Source organism: Anas platyrhynchos, chromosome 15, assembly GCF_047663525.1.
Source record: "Anas platyrhynchos isolate ZD024472 breed Pekin duck chromosome 15, IASCAAS_PekinDuck_T2T, whole genome shotgun sequence".
In the NCBI taxonomy this organism is placed as follows: domain Eukaryota; kingdom Metazoa; phylum Chordata; class Aves; order Anseriformes; family Anatidae; genus Anas; species Anas platyrhynchos.
In genome coordinates, this window is record NC_092601.1 from 12,664,570 (window position 1) to 12,684,979 (window position 20,410).

Below are 20,410 nucleotides of genomic sequence, written 5' to 3' on the forward strand. Positions count from 1 at the left end.
ACTGCTCTTTTTTTATGGAGCACTGTGGCTGTGGCGGTGGAGCTGTCCTCGTGCAGGTTGGCATCTGCTGCTTCTCCCAGCTTTGTGGCTTTGATGGGCACACACGGAGACCACATCCAAGCATCTGTAGCTGGCTTGCGTTTGAGTGTGAATGTGCCAAGTACCATAAATACAGTCTCTGTGGAACGAGCTCAACATCTGCTAACGGGCAGTTTGAATCGATGATTTCACAAAGTAAAATAAACCCAAGGTAAAACGGTTTCCCTCGCGGCCCGCGTAAGGCAGAAACAACCTCCTCCAGCAAGCACGAAGCCGGGCTCCCCTCAGCGCCGGACAAGGGGGCGGTCGCTCCCCTGAGGGCGGCACAGGCCGGGCCCACTCGGCTTTTCCCCGGGCGGCGGCGGGGCCTCGCCGGCCTCGGGGCCGGGCTGGGCGCCGCAGTTGCTAAGGCTACGGCAGCCCCGGCCAAGGGGCGGCTGCGCGGGAGCGGGCGGCGGCCGTGAGGCGGAGGCGGCCCGGGGGACCCCGCGGCTCTGCCCGTGCTCCGGGGGCTGCAGCCGGCCGCCATTTGGCGCCCGCTCGGGTCTTCCGCGCAGCCTGGGCGCCAATTGTTGTGGTAGTGCCTGAGGGGCTCAGGCGCCTGCTGGAGCCGGGCTGTGGTGAGAACATGGCGGGTGCTTGAGGCTGGCTCTGGCGGTTCCCGCCGCTGCAAAATGTGGTGTTGGTTCTTGTATTACAGAGCAGCGGTGGCCCGTCTGTGAAAAGAGGAGTGGGATTTTTTTTGTTATTATGGCTGGGGAAGCTGTCCCAAGGCATTCGAGTAACAACTAGCAAAATAGCCTCATTTTTCTTAAGCTGTAATGGGCTTTGTATGTTGTGGTAGTCTGCAGTTCAACAAAAACAGGTTAAAATCCAAAATACTCTTGCAACTGTAACTTTAAAGAAGCCCACTAAACTGTCCTCTTAAAAGAAAAGGTGTTCAACTCTTCTACACAATTAAATCTAGACCCTAAAACTCCCCTAGTAAAGATGGACACCTCTCTGCATAGCAAAAATTGGCCTACTGATGATAGTGTTTTGTCAGTATTGTATGGATTTCATAGAGGCAGACATTGGTTCTGGTTAACCCTGCAGTCTGACTGCCACATGCTGAAAACACTTTTTTGAGGAATTACTCTTACAGTACTGATTTTAAATACCTGTATGAAGATGTGTATATATTTAAGTGAATATATTTAAGGAAAAATATTTTTTTTCATGTAATTATCTGTATTGCTTTTGTTTGTTTTTGCATCAGATATGGGCAAAAATCTTCATGTAAGAAGACAGTAGATACTTGGGAGGATAATAGATGTTGAGGCAATTCAGTAGTTATGGCAAAAGATAAGAAGAAAGATGTCAAGAAGTCAGAAAGGTCCGTACGTCCTTCTATTGCTGAACAAGGTGCCAGAACTGAGAGTAGTTCAATAAAGCTAACAGATTTACAGGAAGCACAGACAAGCGCAGCAGTATCAGATAAAGATCCAGAGGAGGTAGAAGAACATCCAGTCCAAAATACTCCGCAATACTATGATGAGCCTGTTCTTACTCAGCTTATTGTAAAAAGGTATGGTTGTTACAGATACATCAGTTAAATTGAGAATTCTCATTTCAGCATCTGTGGTGTACAGTGATATGTATTTTTGTCATACAAATATGGATCAAATCCCTGATTTGAGGCAGCATATGAGGTTATTCAGATCTAGTAGCCTTGACACCCTATAAAAGTGATACACACAGAAATTCTACTGCCTTCCTGGATCCTAGAGTGTTGCTGCCACTTGCGGCTTGCCACAAGTCTCATTCTTTAAGCTTTCTTTAGATGTGGTGAAGTTTAGTCTAAATATATCAACATGTAGAAAAAATTTACCCACATCATTAATTTTCAGTTGTTGCTGCCTTTTAATGTGTAGGACTGTTCATACCCTTTACAAATATCCTGAACTGAGGGAGACAGATGAATGCCATTGTATAACAAATACTTTTGTAGTTCAAGGGAGCTATATGTAATGTTTCACATACTCACCAAGTTGCCTGGTTGTAAGCTAATAAATACTACCAGTATGATTTTATTTATTTTTTAATTGAAAATAATTTGGGTCTGTGGCAACGTGGTAACTGTGTGAAATACTACAGGGAGGATTATGAAAATTGGGAATTTTTTAGCTCTATTTTCTACACAAGATACAATAACCGACCTGTGTTCAAACCATGGTAAAACAAAAGTAATTTATTGTATGTCTGCCATAATTTAGGTGTATTGGTGACTTGAAATGTTCATCTTTAGTTTGTTTTCCTTGTAGCTATGAAGGTGAAAAAGTCCATGGATTGTATGAGGGTGAAGGTGTTGCATATTTTGAGGGAGGAAACACATATAAGGTGAGTGTATAAATTAATTAAAAATAGTAGTGATGGATCAACTTACTTGTCTAGATCAAACAGGACATTCCTCTTAATGTAGGTGGATGTTGAGTGCTTAAAATGTGTAAGCATCGAAAGCTCTGTTGGTTTCTGGCATTAAAGCTTCATTGGCTTTAGTAGTTGGAGATAATTTAATATGCCATTATTATGAAATTTTATAATCACTGTAAGCTTCAGTTGTGGTTAGAATAAATTTGCAAACAGTACAGTTCTTTCTTTTTAAAGGGCATGTTTTCTGAAGGATTTATGCATGGACAAGGGACTTACACATGGGCTGATGGAGTGAAGTATGAGGTAAAGTGCATTATACCTTGTGACTGAACACTGTTACAGCCGATTAGATGTGTAAATTTGAGGGAAGTAGTTACTTACATTGCAGTAATTGGTACAATCCAGGTTGCAACTGCAGAACTGTGGTAGTGATTTCAGCCGTAAATCCGAGTCCTCACAGTTGGTTATATCTTCCTTGCGTTAAGGAGGAATAGTGAGTCAAATGTCTTATTTTTTAAATGTTGTAATTTAATCTTTTAGGGAACATTTGTTAAGAATGTGCAGATGTTTAATGGATGCTATACATGGAGTGATGGCAGCTATTATGAAGGATCGATCGAGAATGGACTTAGGCATGGATTTGGCTTTTTCAGGAGCAGTACCCATCCAGTTTATTATATTGGTTACTGGTATAAAGGCAAAAGACATGGAAAGGTAAATAAAAACACCAAATGAGATCATAGTTTTAAGTGTGTACTTTCTAGAACATAATCCACTCTTGTGCAGGAATTTCCTAAAAATGTTTTGTGTCATTGCATGGTCTTATCCTACATAGGGATTCCTTTTTTTTTTTTTTTTTTCCAGAACCTTTTCTGAGGTTGTGAATAATAATTAAAACAACTGCGTTGAACTCTTGTTTGTAGTAGAAGGGATGAGTAGTCTGCCAAAAGAGTAATTGGTCTGTTGTGTGTTCTGTTAATCCTTAACGCTGCTCCAATTATATGATGACAAAGCCAAAATTGATGACTGTATCCGTAGCCACATTGTATCCGCAGTGCATTACCACTTTCCCTGAAGGATAAAGTGAACCCACCTCCCAGCTGTGTTAGACAGACCAAGTGATGTTTTCTAAGTGTAGATGAATACTTACGTATTGATTTAAATTGATGGTACTGTTTCTTTCAGGGTACCGTTTTTTATGATTGGGAGCACACCTCTTGGTATTCAGGTGACTGGGTAAATAACATCAAAGAAGGATGGGGAATGAGATGGTAAAGATGATAACACTTTTGTTCTTATCTTCATATTATTTATTTTGCATATATTGTCATATGTTTTTTCCTATTATTTAAAGCAAGTGCTGCCATTTCATAGTAGTATGTACTTCCTGCAGTGGAAAAAATAACTACTAAGTGATTGACAGTAATAACGTAGACCTTCTCTATGAGTTATATTTTTATGTTAATGTATTTATACTTGTCCTGGTTATTGTCGAAACGATAAACTATAAAGATTAAATTATCCTGAATCAGCTTTAGTAAACCACAAATCAGCATTTCAAAACAAATGAACTAAATTGATCTGAACAGATAGAGGTGCTTTCATGAATAAATGAATTATTTGCTCTAGTTTCATATAAAATAATATTTTTATTAGCTATAACAATGGCTCTTTGGAGAAAAAAAGATATGATTAATATTTTTTACAATGGTTTATTAGTTAAAATTTGGTAAAGAGTGAGTATAGTCAAACCTGTGTATCCATGTCACAGTGAGCCAGCTTACAAACTTACACTAATATTTGACATTAAGAAATGCTAAATTTATTAGCATTGAGGCTTTTCATAAACTCTGCTTTCATAAGACCCACTGAGAATTCAGTGTGAAATCTTAACATTTTTTTCTTTTTGCAGCTATAAGTCTGGCAATACCTATGAAGGTCAGTGGGAGAAAAATGTACGTCATGGAAGAGGAAGAATGAGGTGGTTGACAGATAATCAAGAGTATATTGGACAGTGGGTGTATGGCATACAGGTATTGATTTCTTCCCCAGCAACCTCTTTAGTTGAACATCTATCCTTTGCTCTGTTCAAACTAGATAGGGAGTTTTGTGCAAGATCAAAGGAGCATGGTATGATCTTGCTAGTTGAGATGGAGGAAATATGATGTTTGTTGTAAATTAATTCTCATGTTTGGAATATTCCCATTTTTAACGGCTTTTGACTTAATCTTACAAAATCAGAATTTAATTTGAAAACTTTTTTTTTATTATTAAGAATCTTATTTCACATTAGAAAAATTAAATTTTTGTGGCTGTACTTAGAGTGAGATAAGACTTTGGCCATAACTGTATGTGACAGTTGACTTGTGTCATCTGTAAAATATGAGACTTCACTGCTCCCTCTTGTAAAAGTTTTATGATATAAGGAGATTTCTGGCATTTTCTGTTTCTTCTATATATTTTTCTATTGGAAAAAGAGTGGGAACCACTTCCTCTGTCTTTTTACTCTGCATAAGTTTCAAGGAGTCCAGCTTCTGGAACATCACAGTACTGTGTGGCATGCTGTTCCTCACCTGGCTGTTCAGCATTACAGTTGAAAGGATTCAGATAGGAAGGATGTTTTTAGGAGTCCTGTTGGTAAATTCTGCTTAAGTATATGTTTATTCAGTATATCCTCTGAATGCTTTTCCCATACACATTTGTAGAATATAGTTCTATGTATGGTTTGAAGTACGACAGCTATTCACTGTGTGCGTTTATTTGTGAGATTTACCAGTAGCAACTCATAGAGATGCCTACCTAGGTGGTCGTCCTTTATAATAGGACAGGTAGCAGAAGTAGCTCTTAGGAAGGAGACTTTTTTAACCACATGATTTTTTTCCAGCATGGATATGGCACCCACATATGGTTTCTGAAGAGAATGCCTGCATCTCAGTACCCTTTAAGAAATAAATACATAGGGAATTTTGTAAATGGGGAACGACATGGACGTGGGAGGTTCATCTATGCCAGTGGAGCAGTGTACGATGGCGAATGGGTTTGTAATAAGAAGCATGGCAAGGTGCGTATTGACAAGTAATGAGACAAAGCAAGAGAAAACGCCAGATGACTCTATTCTGATCTTGTATAGTGGATCTTGAGATTTCTGTACCAAAAACTACATTAAATTTGCATTGTGGAATCCTAACATAAAGGACAGAGTCCACAGAGAGCAGTAGGAGCCTTTAAGGGACCTTGCTGGGCCACTGGTCTGACTCTATAGTTAGGTGTGTGTTATGTGTATAATGAAATATATTTCACTGTGGAGATTTTAAGTTCAATTTGTGCATCTCAATTTTTGCAGCAGTTGGTCAGTGCTTTTATCTATGAGCTAATGGATTTCAAGCTATCCTTGCACAGACATGTTCTCACATTAGCAGATTGTTAAAAACAAACAAACAAAAACAAACAAACAAAAAAACACTCAACCACGGGCACATTGACTTCAGTATTTCTATATGGGTGTGTGTGGGGGGTGTTTTTTCAAAATACATTACAAAATAAAAAGGATATGTTGGCAATTCTTCATTCCATCAGTGTACTTTAATTAACAGATGACAAAATACTTTATAAAAGAGGCTTTTTTTATGAAAAATTCTTGTGCTTTATTTTATCTTGTATAGTGCTGTATAACCAAGATTGTTTAAAAGGAAGTTTAATTGAGAGCATTAGCGTTATTTTTTCCTGGTCTTTGATTACATAAGAAAATTAATCAATTACATATGTCTGTAGGGCAAGTTTGTTTTCAAGAATGGGAATGTTTATGAAGGAGAGTTTATAGATGATAATATGGTAGGATATCCTGCTTTTCAAGTGGGTGAAATGAATGCACAAGAGTTGAATGCCATTTGCACAGGAAGTCATTTTGGCACTGGTAAGTAGCTTAAGAACACGAATTCTACCCAATTCAGATCTTGTTGCTCTTTTGTCTATAATGTGAAGCTGTTCATACTAATTCAAGAGCCAGACCTATTTCTTCGAAGAACTTTGATGAAGACAGACATTATTTTAATACTTTTTGCTTTAATTTAAAAGTTATTTTAATATTCTTTTGCTCCTATTCTTGTTTCTAGTGTGTGACACTGAGTGACACATCCACACTGCATCTTCTTATAGTTTTGAAACACTGTTTAGAAGTTTCATAGCAGATATAATATCTGCCTTTTCTTTGTTAGTGGTTGGATTTGAAAAAAAATATACTTTAATGGTTATGCTGTTGATTATGAAATATGTACTGTTCACTGTAAAGGAGTCTGCTTTTCTCTGAAGTCAGTAAAACAAGAGGGAATAATGTACAGTTTCTTTTACTTGTGTGTATTTAATTTCATTTTGTTTCTGATTTATTTACTTGTATGTTAGAAACCATTGAAATCATTAGCAACTCAGAAAATCCTTCTACTCTGGGATCAGATATTGAATTAGATGTATCTTCACTACTTGACTTGTTGCCAGGGGAAGAGAGACAGGAAGAAATGAAACAAGTAAGAGCCTAGTATCTAGTATTTCCATTTTTTTCTACAGTGAGATTCATATTATTTCTAGTTGACATATATTAGCCCAATTCTTTTCATTCAAGAATTTTTCAAAAATCTGAAGGCTGTGAAAAAAGAAAAGCACAAATAATGAATGCACTGTATTGACTCTTATCGAGCAGCTACTAGAAAACAATAAAAAATACGTTAGCATTCTTAAGGGCACTCAGCAACTACTAGCAGTTACTGGGAGGGTTGTCTGCTAGCAGACAGAGACAAATTTATTTTTATCAGTCACCAAAAAATATGCATTTTAATTTCATTTGAATAATGCTCTGCTGAGCCCTTAGCCAGGAATTTAGAAGATCAGAAGCATTACGTGCTCCATGTGAGCTGCTTCCTACTTTCTGTGAGACTGTTCTGAAAACATATCCTGCTTTATTTAGGTAGAATTTGCTGTGTTGAGACATATTACAGAACTGAGAAGAATTTACAGTTTCTACAGCAGCTTAGGCTGTGACGATGCTCATGACAACACCTTCCTTATGACTAGACTCCAATTTTGGAGATTTCTGAAGGACTGCCAGCTTCATCACTCCAACATAACTCTCGCTGAAATGGATCGAATATTGAGTGGTTTGTATTTCTGTTGATTAGGATACAGAATCTAGGTATTTTAATAGTAAGCTATGGAGAGTGGGAGTGACAGGCTCTACTCATAGGTAAGTGGCGCAAAGCCAAGTTTCTCTGTGCTTGTGAATTTTCAGTGGATGTATTAGCACTTTTACAAGCACTTCAGGTTCTTAGGTGGGAGAAATGCAAAATTAAAATACTACTTAAAAATTGTTCTACGGAGACAGACATCTGTATAAAAATGTTTTCACCCCTGGTCTTGTTGCTACAGTTACACATAACTTTAAGAGGTCTGAGAAGAACTGGTAGAAGACAAAAATCTTTCATATTTTTGTTAATATATCTCAAGTTTGCATGTAGTTTTTTTTTGTTTTGTTTTGTTTTTTTTTCTTCCATAGAGCCAGTTTATGAGTTAGCTTCATTTAGACCCGGACTGTGCCATTGTTAGAAAGACACCCTGCAGTGTTCCCAGTGTGTGAAGGGATTAACTCCAACTTCACTTCCCCTTCTATTTGCATACGCTGAGGGGATGAATTTTTAGAAAGAGAAATGATAAGGTATAGATACAGGTGGACTGTGCTCCCTTGCCCTGCTTATTTGGAAGTGTTGCTGTGTCTTGTCTGATTCTTCCAGGAGTGTTATTTCACTGCAATAGGTAGAGACGGAGAGCATAAGAAAGCTATAAGCTCAATACAGTTATAAAGCATTTGAATGTACATGATAGCAATAGATGTTATTTTTTCATTTTTTTTTAGGTGATAAAACGCCACTTGAGGAGATACATTCTCCATATGAGACTTTACTCTTCAGAACGTTTTTATCTCGCCTTATTCATCTAGCATTTCATATCTATCATAAGGAGCACAAGTAAGTTTCACCTTTCAGTGAAATTTACTTCAGCATAATGGTTGATTCTTCCTAGACAAGGACTTCTTCCTCTCATTTAATTCTGCTTCTCCCAGGACGCTGGCTTGCCTTTGCACTCTTGATTATTCATTCTTTCTGTTGCTGTTCTGATACTGTTTTTTTAAACTAGTCTATATAAATTGTAGCAAATATTTCTGAAGTGCAAGGTAGACTGTAGAATTTCAGTGGGCTTTTGATCCTACAACATGAGTGTGTTTTTGAAATTTCTACTTAATGTTTTTTGCATTAATTAAATGACATTTTCATATTGAACAGAAATAAATGTGAATCTTCTCTCCTTGGTTCTATATGAGGGAGTCATAATTCAAGATGGTTTTGGGAAGGACTTTTACCAAGAGTCCTGAAATTCACTGAAGAGTGTCCAAGAAAAATCTGTTTTAAAACTGTTACAGGATAAATGTACTTTTTAAAAAACATAATAATAATAAAAAAACTTTAATTTTACATTTTGTACAAATGAAAAAATGTAATTTTTGTTTCGCCTGTAGGGACAAAGGTCTTTATCTGAGTAAATGTTTTGTAGAAATGGTGTCCAGGAATGTTATTCCCACTGCATGTCATATCCAGGGTAAGTAATATTTTGGATATTCTTCTGTACTGTATAAAATTCATTTAATATTACATACATCACAATTCTCTGGTAACTGTTGTTTTTTCCCAATTAATTTTTACAGGTATCCTGTTTTCTGAACAGCGTCGTACGGTTTTTGTCCTGAGCTACATAGACAAATGCTGGGAAATATACAGAACTTTTTGTAGACCAAATACTAGACCTCCATTTGAACCCACAATGAAAATGAGGCAGTTCCTTTGGATGTTGAATGTAATCTATTTTTGTTATTTTGTGTGATTAGGTGCACTTTTTTCAGTTTTTGTAGGCATTTAAGAATTCTCCCTGTGACTTCTGCACAGTTGAAAAAATATGAGTATTGCTGCTTGTACAAACTGTCCAACAGATGTTACAGTTGTTACATGGAAATTTATGTGCTCTTCACAGGATTGCCTTCTGATTTCTTACTTGATTATTTCAAATAATCAAATCTTAGACACATGTTTTGAGGGAATATAAATGTTTTACCTGTTTTTCATTTTCCTCCCATAAAACATGCTGAAATGTCATACTGGTAGAACTCAAAAATTGGAAACTTTTGAAATAACAAAATAAGGAATTTTAATAAGGTACTAATTTAATTTACTGCATCGTGGTCATGAGATTCTTTATTAAAATTCAGCAATCCAGGGACAGACATAGATTACACTGAAGCTATGGAACAATTTCCAGTGATATAACTGTGTTTTGAGTCCCTTTCACTGTTTAAATCCAAGCCTTTTTTCTTTTCCTTGAAATTTCCTAATTAAAACTATCAGATGGCAAAATTGTAATGTTTAATATTCTTATTTTTGAGCTTTCTCAAGTTCTTAACACTGTTTTTTTGAATTCCCAGAAAAATTACTGTTGACTTCTGTTGATACAGAATTTCAATCAATCATTATTTGTGTAGTGGAAGTATCATTTGAAACCAATAGAAATTTTGATACAGGCTTTAAGGGGAATTGGATTAGGTTCATATGGGAATGCCTTAAGTGCTGTTAACATGTAATATTTAATCTTACACAGGATTTTAAACTTCTCAGCAAACAATTAACTGCTTCGAGACTTGTGGAAATACTCGTCAAAGATGGTCCATCTCTACATGACAGCAGTAGTATCAACCTGGAGCAGGAGGTATGTTCGTTGCTACAAGAACAATTAAAATTAATTTTAGAAAATGTTGCAAACAGTTTCCCTTCTGCCAGAATGGGAAGAAAATGTAATTTATTATGAAAAAAAATGAGCACAAAATTTGTAATATTTTTATCTTCTGTTGTTTTGTGCCTGTATCTTCTAGTACAGCTCATGTAACTCCATGTTTTGCTTATTATATTGCCTTTGGTATAGTCTCAGCATACCTGTGCACTGATCACAGAGATAACACCGTAAAAGTATTGTAACACAGAGGGCGAAATACTCGGTTAGTGATGTGTGAGGTGTCACCAAGAGTCACCATCCACTGATGAATGGTAGAAGACTCTTGAGCTATGAGCTGGGATGCCATACAGGGCCTTCACCCTTAAAGAACTAGCTCTTATCCAGTGAGAATCTATTGTAAATGACATAATTGAATAAGACTGAATATGATTTGAATATGATTTTAAACAGTATTTAATAAAGTGAGAGTACAGTGTATAAGCATTAATAAAGGATTCATTATACACCCATTCTTGGTCTCTCTGGAAGCATCATGTACAATTAAACATTTTAGGTAATGCCAATAATTTTATGTTACTGCTCAGGGAAAAATTTCTTGTAGCTCCAGATACAGCAAAAATCTATTCAGTATTTTATTTTAATGAGATTTGTATAAGGCATAAGACAGTATATTACTGACTGAATTTTTCAATTTAATTTTAATTTTTTTCTTCAAAAGAAGGGATGTTTAAGTAGATACATGAAGCAGGCGAGGCTTTGTGAACAATCAGTTTTTGAGTTTTTTGTTTGCTCAGACACATTTATCTGTGATGAAAGGATTTGTGAAAATTAATGAATTAATAACTGTATTTTGTTTTACTCTAGTTGGTTTTTCTTGAATTTGTTGAAGCTCTTCTCGATTGTGCGCTGGTGTATGTTACCAATGATATGATTAAAGAGCAGGTAGATCATGATAATCAGAAGAAAAGTAACTCCAGAGTTGAGGTTTTCTCCAAGAAAACCACAAATGTTTCTCTGTGTCCAGAATATTCTCTCTCCCAGGTAAAGTTAATACAGACCTGATAAATGTATGTCCACTTAGAAGGCAAAGTCAGGCCCTGCAAAGCCTGAACATAGAAACCAAATTCCTCTTTTTGCATAAACGCTCATTTTATTGGATCCTTCTGCTTTTTCTGTTTGTTGGTACCGTAGATTGCGTTATCAGTATAGACAGTATAAAGAGGCTTGCACATTTTCATAGGTAATTATAAATACACATAAAGTACTTTCAAGTTTTCCAGTGTTCAAAGGGGAATTGATAAGTGGGTTGACTGGTGGAGGACATGCCTCTCCTGCTCTAAGTGGGATGTCTAAAATTGCTGTGTAAGAATGGCCTTGAAGCTATTGGACATGACAGGACCTGCGCATTCCCAGAGGTTATGCTGTACTCCTGTTTTTGCTAATCTTTTGAGTGAGGATTCTGTAGGTTGTAAGTTGCTGCCTATGACACTCATGTAATTTAGGGACACAGGATAATTGAAAGAAAGACTTATTATGAGTTATGCACAAAATTAAAATATTTTCTATTAAATTGCAGAGAATTCAGAAACTGATTTCAGTCTCTAAGTACGTAGTGCTGCTGAACACCACCTTTTTCCATTCTCTGTCCATTTTTTGCTCTCCTGTGTAACGTTATTACCTTGCATTACTGCAAGTAGTCATGCAGTAGCACAGTGAAACAGGCCAATTAAACTAGCTCATTTTCACAGACTAATAGAAAAATCTTCATTTAAAATGTATTGAATATCTTGTTCACTTTTTACTAGTACACTTACAGCAGAAGCATAATGGGTACAGACATAAACGATGACATTTCTGAGGCAGTTGAGTTCAACAGTTCCTCATGGTTGTCTTCAAGCGAAAGTGTCATATCACAAGATGACATAAAGAAGCATGAGGTACATAAAAAGCATATACTGAAAGTTGAGGGTTTGCCATTCATGGGTGATAGAGAAGCCAAGGTAGTTACATGTTTTGAAAGGGGCAAGAATTTCACCTAATATTAAAATGTGTTCCTTTGCCTGAATGCATACAAGTGGGATATTTCTATTGCTAACAAAGCATTTGTTCCTACACATACTCTTAGCTATTTTTATTTAGGATATTGGTTGGTATTTTCGACATAAACTAAAGCAGAAGCCAGTGGTGAATAAAGCTACGTGTGTTATCTCTATTAGCATGGTGGGGAGTTAAAGGGTGAGAAGTGGGCAAAGAGATTTAGTAGCACTGGAGAAAGTAACTGTAACATACTTCCTAAAAACACTTCTCAGATTTCTTCTGGCAGTTTTTTCAATATCACCACCTTTACAGTTTTGCACCCACTGAGTATTCTTTTAACCGTGGGTAGAATCAGATAGTGAAGTAAAGATAACTGAATATGATTATGGTGAGATTCTTAATGTTCCAAGAACAAAAATGTTCTGTTTGATGTCAGAGATTCTAGGGTAAGATACCAAGGATTAGTCAGAGAATTTAAAAACTTCCTGACTTAAAATGAAATAAAATATACGAACACTTTGAAAATGGAACCATGTTTGACCTGAGCTATTGTGAGACTTCTGCTGTCACTTGTCTGAAGAGTGGCATCACTGGGATACAGTAAAAGCTTGGGATTACAGCAGGGAAGATTTCAAAGGATCCTTCTCAGATATACTTTTAAATAATGGTCTTCTCTTTTCACTGAATGTAGTTCCTGTAGTATATTCCTATAGCCAGAAATAGATGACTAATAGAACGTAGCACAATGTATGTAAGAACAGAGGTGCATGTCTAAGAGCAGGAGCTTTTGTTCTCTGTACTTGTGTCTTTCCCTTACTCTGAAATAGGATAATCCTAATTCCCCGGTCATTGTCAAAGCAAAGTGTTGTGACTGTTTTGCTAATATTTGAATGTGTGAAACACTATTGTAAGTTAAATGTTTTGAAATAGGCATAATTGAAGAATGTATTTGGTTAGGAGAGTGCTTTGGGAGTAGATATTTGCATGATCCAAATGGACAATATAATTTCAATATTTTTTTTGAACACAAGTCAAAGCATTTAGTAACTGAATTTAAAACTTCTTGCCAGCCACTGAGATCCAATGAAGACAGAGGGCAGTCTCTGCAAGAATTTCTAATGGGTGAGTACTGTAGTTAACCACAAGCATCTATAGGCAGCTACAAATTTAAAGACGATTAAAACAGTAGTTAATTGTTGAAACACTTGGATGTATTGAATTATGGAGGGTAGTGGCATTCAGTTCTGTAATTATGACAAGGTTTACCTCTCCATGTTTAGCTTCCAAAACATGTTATGCACAGTTAGCTGGGCAAGTTTGAATCTGTTCTGTGCTTTTTAAAACAAAACAAAACAAAAAATCCTCAGAGGCTTTTTTAAAGTTAAATTCTTACTGGTCTGTCCCACTCTTGGGTATAGAAGCAGGAGATTGAACTCTGCACTGTGTATTCATTATAAACAATCTTTTAATTGGTACGGAAGTGTTTCGACCACTAAACAAGCCTGAAGGTTGATGATGATCTATATTTGTTTTTGCTGAAGATCAAAACAAATACTTAATACAGAGAATTACAGATTGAGTCATTTTATTTTTTCTGTGTTTGCAGTACCAGATCCTGTCCTCTCATTCCACACAAGTCATGGAGAAGTCAAAGCTGTTTGTTCATTGTCCAGCTGGGATACAGACAAAGGACAAAATCTCTTTCCAGCAGTGGAACTGACAGGTAAAGCAATCCTACTGTCTTAAGATGAACATGCACACACACACACCCCTCACAGCTCCTCAGTTGTGAAATATTATTTGTATATGCAGATTTCAGCTTGTCACAAGAGGACAGTAAATGAACATTAATTCTGGAGGAAATTTTTTGAAGAAAAAATTTAAAATAATTATTTTAAAGAAAGTGTAACTTAAATGAGAATTTAACGTAAAAACTTAAATATTATTTCCACAATTTTAAAATGCCACATCTTATCTGTATGGCAACTCTAAATTTTAGTTTTTATTTACTGTATGGGAAGCTCAATCTTGGATAAATAAAATATATTGTGGCTATTTCTTGCATCTTTTACTTATTAAAAGAATTATTATTGTATATTCAGGAATGGCGTGCCACCATTATCTGGGTTAAAATGTTTTGTGTTATGACAGGCCAGCATTCATGCAGAAGAAAAACTGTTAAGAGCATTTTCATATAAAGCCTACTAACTTTCTTAATACTCACCTTTTTATAACATCACCCTTCTGGCTGGCAAGCAGGTCTCATTAGGGTTGTTCTTTTGTTAACTTGTTACAAAGGTAAAGAACTCAAATGCAATAACATAGGAGGCAGGTTTTTTTTAAGCAGTCCATTATGTCTTTCACTGAAATCTGACTGAAAAGTTAGATCTGAAAAAACGGTGTTTCTTAAAGAACAAGCAGATGTAACCTAGCCTACGTTTTGATAGTCACAGCAATTGGATGCAGTTCTGTTCTTTCAGAGAGGCATGCTAATCCCTCCATTCCCCCATGTATGGGAGTCATGGGCGCTTAAATGTTGTGAGCTTACTGCATAATTAAGACATCTGTCATAAGATTAACGGGAATTTTTATATTCTTCTGATGCCATTCCCAGAGATGAATCTGAAGACCTGCAAAAGGGTTATCCCCTTTCACATGTATCAATTCTAAGTTTATGAGTTGTCATCTTTTATACCATGCAGAAACAAGCGTGTATTGCTCAGATATGAAGAGGTGAGGAGCGTAATGATCAGTGCAGCTAGACTTTTCTGTTGCAGGGTAGCAGATCTGAAATATTGTAGTCCAACAGGCATTTGAAATATAAATATTCTGTTAAATAAACGCGTTTAATTTGTATGTTGCAGATAAACTAGAAGCCAAAACTGGAAAAGACAAGGAATTTGGTCAGTGGATGTATCAGGTGCAAATCTTTTTTATAAAAAACTTCTTTCCTGCCTACCATCATGAAAAAGCAGTGAGGGAAAAAATAAAAGAAAATCGAATACAGGATGCTGAGTTAGCTGAGCTGAGAAAGATGAAGGATGAGGAGCTGGCAAAGTATGTATGGGATCTTATCTCAAAATATTTTATCTTCTATTAGCAAAATTATTGAAAACAGGAAATCCACTGTAATACAGTAGTATATTTTTTCCCCAGTTACAGTATGCTAATCTAAATGTAGTAAGCAACATATAAAATGTAACTTCTGTTACTATCAGGAATAATGAATGCAGGCTCCCTTTAGGTTACAGAACAATCTTTCCTAGTTCTGCTCTACATAAAGGCAGCCAAGTCAAATGTATTTTTGAATACTGTAAATTGGACTTGAAGGATTAACTAGCTGGACTTTCTGCTTCTCTACAGTATGACAGCTTATAATGTGAATATAGGTGTAGTTGCTTGGCCAGTATAAATCTGCAGTACATAAATTGAAACTTTGTTCACTCAGGCTTATTGCTGAAAGAGAAGCAGCAGAGGCAAAAAGGCAGGAAGAGGCCACAGTTGAAAAAGAATCTTCTGAGTCCAAGAATACAGCTAATAAAGAGTTAGAGGAGCCTGGTGCACAGTTAGTACCTCCTCCAAAGGAAGAGGCATCTGTTATACCACCCCCTGTTGTTACCAAGGTGCCTGCAGGTGCAAAGAGAAAGAAGAAGTAAATCCTCTGATGAGGCCTGAAGCTTCAAGTATGTAAGTATTCTTTGAAGAAAAAACAAACACACCAAAAAACACCTGCAGTAGCATTTAAAACACAAGTGAGATAAAACTGCATGGCACATTTTCACAGGGAAATTAAACTTCATGGCGAGCTGCTTTAAATGAAGGGTTTTGGGAAAACAAATATGTTAGTTAGGAGTGTAACCCTTTGCTTAAAGAAAACCATTCCAAAAGTCGGTATTTGATGATTAACTAAACATTCTATCATTGCTAAGCGGGTATAGAATTGATATCCCATATCATGAGTGTATGCCCTAAGTACATGGTTTCTCCTTAAATCATTGCCTATTTGATTGAAATGCTTCATATAAGCAAGTATTTTTGTGGTCCAGTCTGGAGTAGACCTGTGTTTAAGTAAGAATTTGACAACAAAAAAGGTGAATTGGGATGAAGTAGAAGCTTTAAAAACAGTTCAACTTAGAACAAATAATTTTCTAGCACCTTTTCTGGTTACACAAGACCTCAGTCTAATTCTACATCATAGCATGACTTTCTGTTAATTTTCTACAAATCAACACAGGGAAACCAAAAGATGCCCTTAAAAGTGTAACAATTATTAATTTTATTTTCCAGTAAAATATTCACATAACATCAGAATGGAATGGTACAGATGAATTCAGACTGGTTTTTAATTAGTTTGCACATAAACATTTTTAAAATCTAAAAATTTTATGATCAGTTTACAGATTTTAGTAGAAATTTTGATTCTTACAAAGCAAGTATTGCTTTACTATTGTCATTATTCCAGTCAATAATATGACTAATAACTTCTCATGTTGAACAAGTGTCTGACATTGACATCTTCGATAAATCAGCCCTTTGCAGATCAATCCAAGAAGAAAATATTATTAAATTGTGTTGCACAAAGTTTCTTCACTTCTTCTGTAAAAAAAAAAAATAAAAAAAAGATCAAATTTTAGAAATCAGTATATTTTACAGGAAGCTATGCAAGAAAAGCCATGGCAAGCATCAAGTAGAGCATAATTTAATTCAAACAGAAAAAAGTAGGAGTTTCCTTGTAGAAATAATAAATTTTGTCTTCAGTAAGAGAAAGTTGAGTTAAATTTGAAGTTCCAGACTGTCTGAAAGGTAAGTTGTATTGTTTAGCAGCTGAAGTATAAGTGGTAAGTGCAACCAGATCCTCTTTCTAAAATTTAGGTTATTAGGTTTAGGTAATAGAAAAAATATTAATTCTTTCCTATCATCCAAATCAGAGCATTGCCTGTTTATAAAAACCACGAACCCCCAAATTGCTGCAAATAATACTCAAACTGCCCTTTCTCTTGAAAAATCAATCTATTTAAAAGCTCAATGCATCTTAATGCACATGCACCCTCGTAGACTGAAGACTGATTTGCTCTTAAAAACACTTATACTGGCAGAAGGATCACCGACAGGAGTGACATGATGTCTAAGTAAGTTTTATGTCCGTGATCCCTGGGTAGGTTACATCAGATGTAAATATTTTCATCTCCAACCTGTAATACACATCATTAATTACTCCTAAATATCACAAAGTACTCCTCTATTATTTCAAAGAATAATGACTCAATAATTTAAGAATGTCTCATGAATATTTATGTTGTTCTTTTTTCATAGCTGATAGAGAAAGCAGACTAAAACCTGACACAAACTTACCTGGTCTATCACCAATCCCTTCCTCTCTTAGATTTTGCATGAGACGGATTTTATTACTTTTCCATGGGCATACGTTTCACTAGTAACTGTATTTTAAAGTAATAAAAAACAATCCTTACCATTAACTTCAATCAGATTTGCATTTTTTTGATTCAAAATAACATACAGTTCTCGCTGGTCAGACTTTTTCCCAACTACCCAGTAATCACTCATTGCCTTCACAATAATTTCCTCATCTTCGTCAACTCTGAAAGAGGTTTCAAAAAGTAAAGAAGGTGGTGGCAAGTTGATAGTCATCAATTTTTCAGTTGTACTAATTTATTAATAATAACATCATAAATTGTCGTGGAGTATCAAGAGATACTAACAGAGTACTAACTTCAACATAATTAATCAATCCAAGACTTCATAAATAAGCTGCACAGAATGATTTACTCATCTAGAGGCACAATTCTTGCTTTGTCTGTTGGCCAACACTCCTGCACTTCAAAGAAAACACTGTCCGTGAAGTAAGGACATACTTCATAGCATTATGTTTTGCTACACTGTGACCAGATTACAGAACATAGAGATAGTAGACCCTCACCCCATATCAAGTTGTTAAACATAGAACTAAACCAAGCTGAACAACTAAGTCTATTATATAAGGCTGTCACTAAACCTGGTACTTCCATAATATGATGAAATTCTGACTTAAAACTGAAAATGAAAAACTTGTCCTTATATAGAGCGGGACTATTGCTAGTCCCTAGTTAGAGCTATAGACATCACAATTATTGCCATATTTTCATATTTTTATGAGTTTTTGTAGTTCTAGGAAAGTCTCTCTAACCTTGAATTAGATGAGACGATACCCTTTACAAAAAGCCACTTATCTTTCCTGTGAGCAGTACTGTAGTAACTGCAAGGCTTGTGTTTTATCCATTGTCCAAACCCTAAAAGCAGCCAGCTATTAAACCCCAGCAGAGGGTTTAATGTAACAGGCAGAAGCAGGTTTCCTGGTCCTTTATGCTACTTATCATGACACTAGATGGATTTAAGTGTAAAAGCAGTTTGCTTCAGGCCCTTTCTAAGTTTATCATGGTTACTCTGAAGCTTCACATAGATTAGATATTTTGTTAGATAAAGAAAGGGCCAGGGCTTCTAAATTATTTTTTAAAAGGACAAGAAAAACTTATGTATGACATAATATTTTGTGTTGGTTAGAAGTAGTAAATATGACCCACATTACACAATTCCTTATAGAGCTATGAAAGCCATCCATGAACAAAAAGGCATGAAAGCTTCACCCATTTGAAAAATCTACTTCACAGAAGGGGTTACACACTATTTAATAGTTAAGCATTACCTAGAGAAGTCACTGTTGATGTCACCAAGAATCTTCATGAGGTCAGGATGTACAGATGCAAGTGATACACTGGGTGTTTTCCTCATGTGAATAGTACTCTTCTCTGCAAGGTTCATGTGATTGAAATAGATAAACTTAAACTGTGGCTCCTTCTCAGCCCTAGGAAGATTTAAAAAAAAAAAGTGACTTGCAAATACAAACATGTTCTATAAGCACAAGACTCACAGAAAACATTTATCAACTAAGCAGTGTAAAACTTACTGAGACACCATGAAGTTATTTTCACATTGCAGAAACCAAGTACATTAAGATTTGCAGCAAGATCAAACTTAATTTAAATACTTAAATAACATTAAAAACAACAACAACAAAAAAAACCCTCCAAGACCAGTTTTTCCTTCTCTTAGGCTGCTAAGAAATAGACACAGTGGAGTCTAAGGGCCTGGTCCAACATCCCATCAGTATTTTGTTCAGATCTTTCTAATAAACTATTTTTTCCTTCCATCACCATTTTGTTTCCTTGCTGTGACAGCTCAGTCTGCTTTGAATGGAAATGGGTCTTTAACTTGACTACTTAGGAATCTTTCACTCACATCTTTATTTGTTAAGTCAAAAGGAATGACTCTTCCTTCATCCAGGCAATTAGTTTTCGACCATCATTTGTGTGGCCCAGCCAAGACTATTTTCAAACTCCTGCCTCAGTTATCCTCCTCCATTTCCTCTTTTATTAAGGTAATACAAAATCTGTCACTTAAAGCTGTAATTTTGGTTTAAGCCACAACAAATTTAGATCATCAAAAAGTGGCAACAGCAATTGGTACTTCAGGCTATGTATTATTCAGAATCAAGGAGATACTGTGATGACACCAGTCACCTTAGCAAACAACTAGATACCCTTTGTCTCTGTCACCCCAGCGCATTAGTGTCAAGAAGCTGTATCATGTTTTCAGGACACTGTGGCATTAAACTTTAAGAGGGTTAAAGCAGCCAAAACCAGTCCCAGATGACAGGGAAAAAAAAAAAGCCAAGTTTAATGATTTAGTAGATTGGCACAATTTCAAGTGCATCCTACTCTGTACTCTGCAATTCTGCTGATTTGGCATGCTACCACTACAAAAATTAAGTCTCACACCTATCTTTGATTTAATTCATTTTTTGTTTTATGTGACTGCAATTCTTGGTTCCACAATTAAAAAATTTACCTACAAATAAGCCATTTTATATGGAGAATCAGCTATAGTTTTAAGAGATTTGTTTCAAAATTTCTAAAGCATTAGCATACTTTTTCATTTTTTTTTCCTTTGTTACCTTGGTTCTGCAAAATACAAAAATAACAAATCATTTTTTCCTCGCCTACCATACGTGGCCACACCGAGAAGCAGTACTTCTGAATAAAAGTAC

At 35.9% G+C, this 20,410-nt stretch overlaps 2 protein-coding genes across 9 annotated transcripts in view; one reads left to right on the forward strand and one right to left on the reverse strand.

Annotated features, from left to right (window-relative positions):
- Positions 1-99: 99 nt before the first annotated feature.
- The window catches only part of LOC101803177 (radial spoke head 10 homolog B), a 27,268-nt gene continuing 6,957 nt past the window's right edge, over positions 100-20,410 (forward strand). For 2 of the 8 annotated variants that reach the window (XM_027469296.3, XM_027469297.3), the window contains exons 1-21: positions 270-659; positions 1,298-1,606; positions 2,343-2,418; positions 2,686-2,754; positions 2,992-3,165; positions 3,637-3,722; positions 4,364-4,484; positions 5,336-5,512; positions 6,223-6,364; positions 6,850-6,971; positions 7,409-7,598; positions 8,351-8,462; positions 9,011-9,090; positions 9,197-9,345; positions 10,141-10,248; positions 11,137-11,313; positions 12,078-12,209; positions 13,380-13,431; positions 13,916-14,032; positions 15,174-15,366; positions 15,758-15,996. In XM_027469296.3, coding sequence (XP_027325097.2) covers positions 1,374-1,606; positions 2,343-2,418; positions 2,686-2,754; positions 2,992-3,165; positions 3,637-3,722; positions 4,364-4,484; positions 5,336-5,512; positions 6,223-6,364; positions 6,850-6,971; positions 7,409-7,598; positions 8,351-8,462; positions 9,011-9,090; positions 9,197-9,345; positions 10,141-10,248; positions 11,137-11,313; positions 12,078-12,209; positions 13,380-13,431; positions 13,916-14,032; positions 15,174-15,366; positions 15,758-15,965 — 2,718 coding nt within the window. In that variant the 5' untranslated portion in view covers positions 270-659; positions 1,298-1,373 and the 3' untranslated portion in view covers positions 15,966-15,996. The other 6 variants (XM_027469294.3, XM_072023778.1, XM_027469293.3 and 3 more) reach the window with 6 other exon arrangements.
- The window catches only part of CCZ1 (CCZ1 homolog, vacuolar protein trafficking and biogenesis associated), a 17,504-nt gene continuing 13,650 nt past the window's right edge, over positions 16,557-20,410 (reverse strand). Inside the window, exons 13-15 of the mRNA XM_027469305.3 lie at positions 19,010-19,168; positions 17,781-17,908; positions 16,557-16,905 (exon numbers count right to left, since the gene is read on the reverse strand). Of these exons, the coding sequence (XP_027325106.1) occupies positions 16,850-16,905; positions 17,781-17,908; positions 19,010-19,168 (343 nt within the window). The 3' untranslated portion in view covers positions 16,557-16,849. The remainder of the gene's footprint in view (positions 16,906-17,780; positions 17,909-19,009; positions 19,169-20,410) is intronic.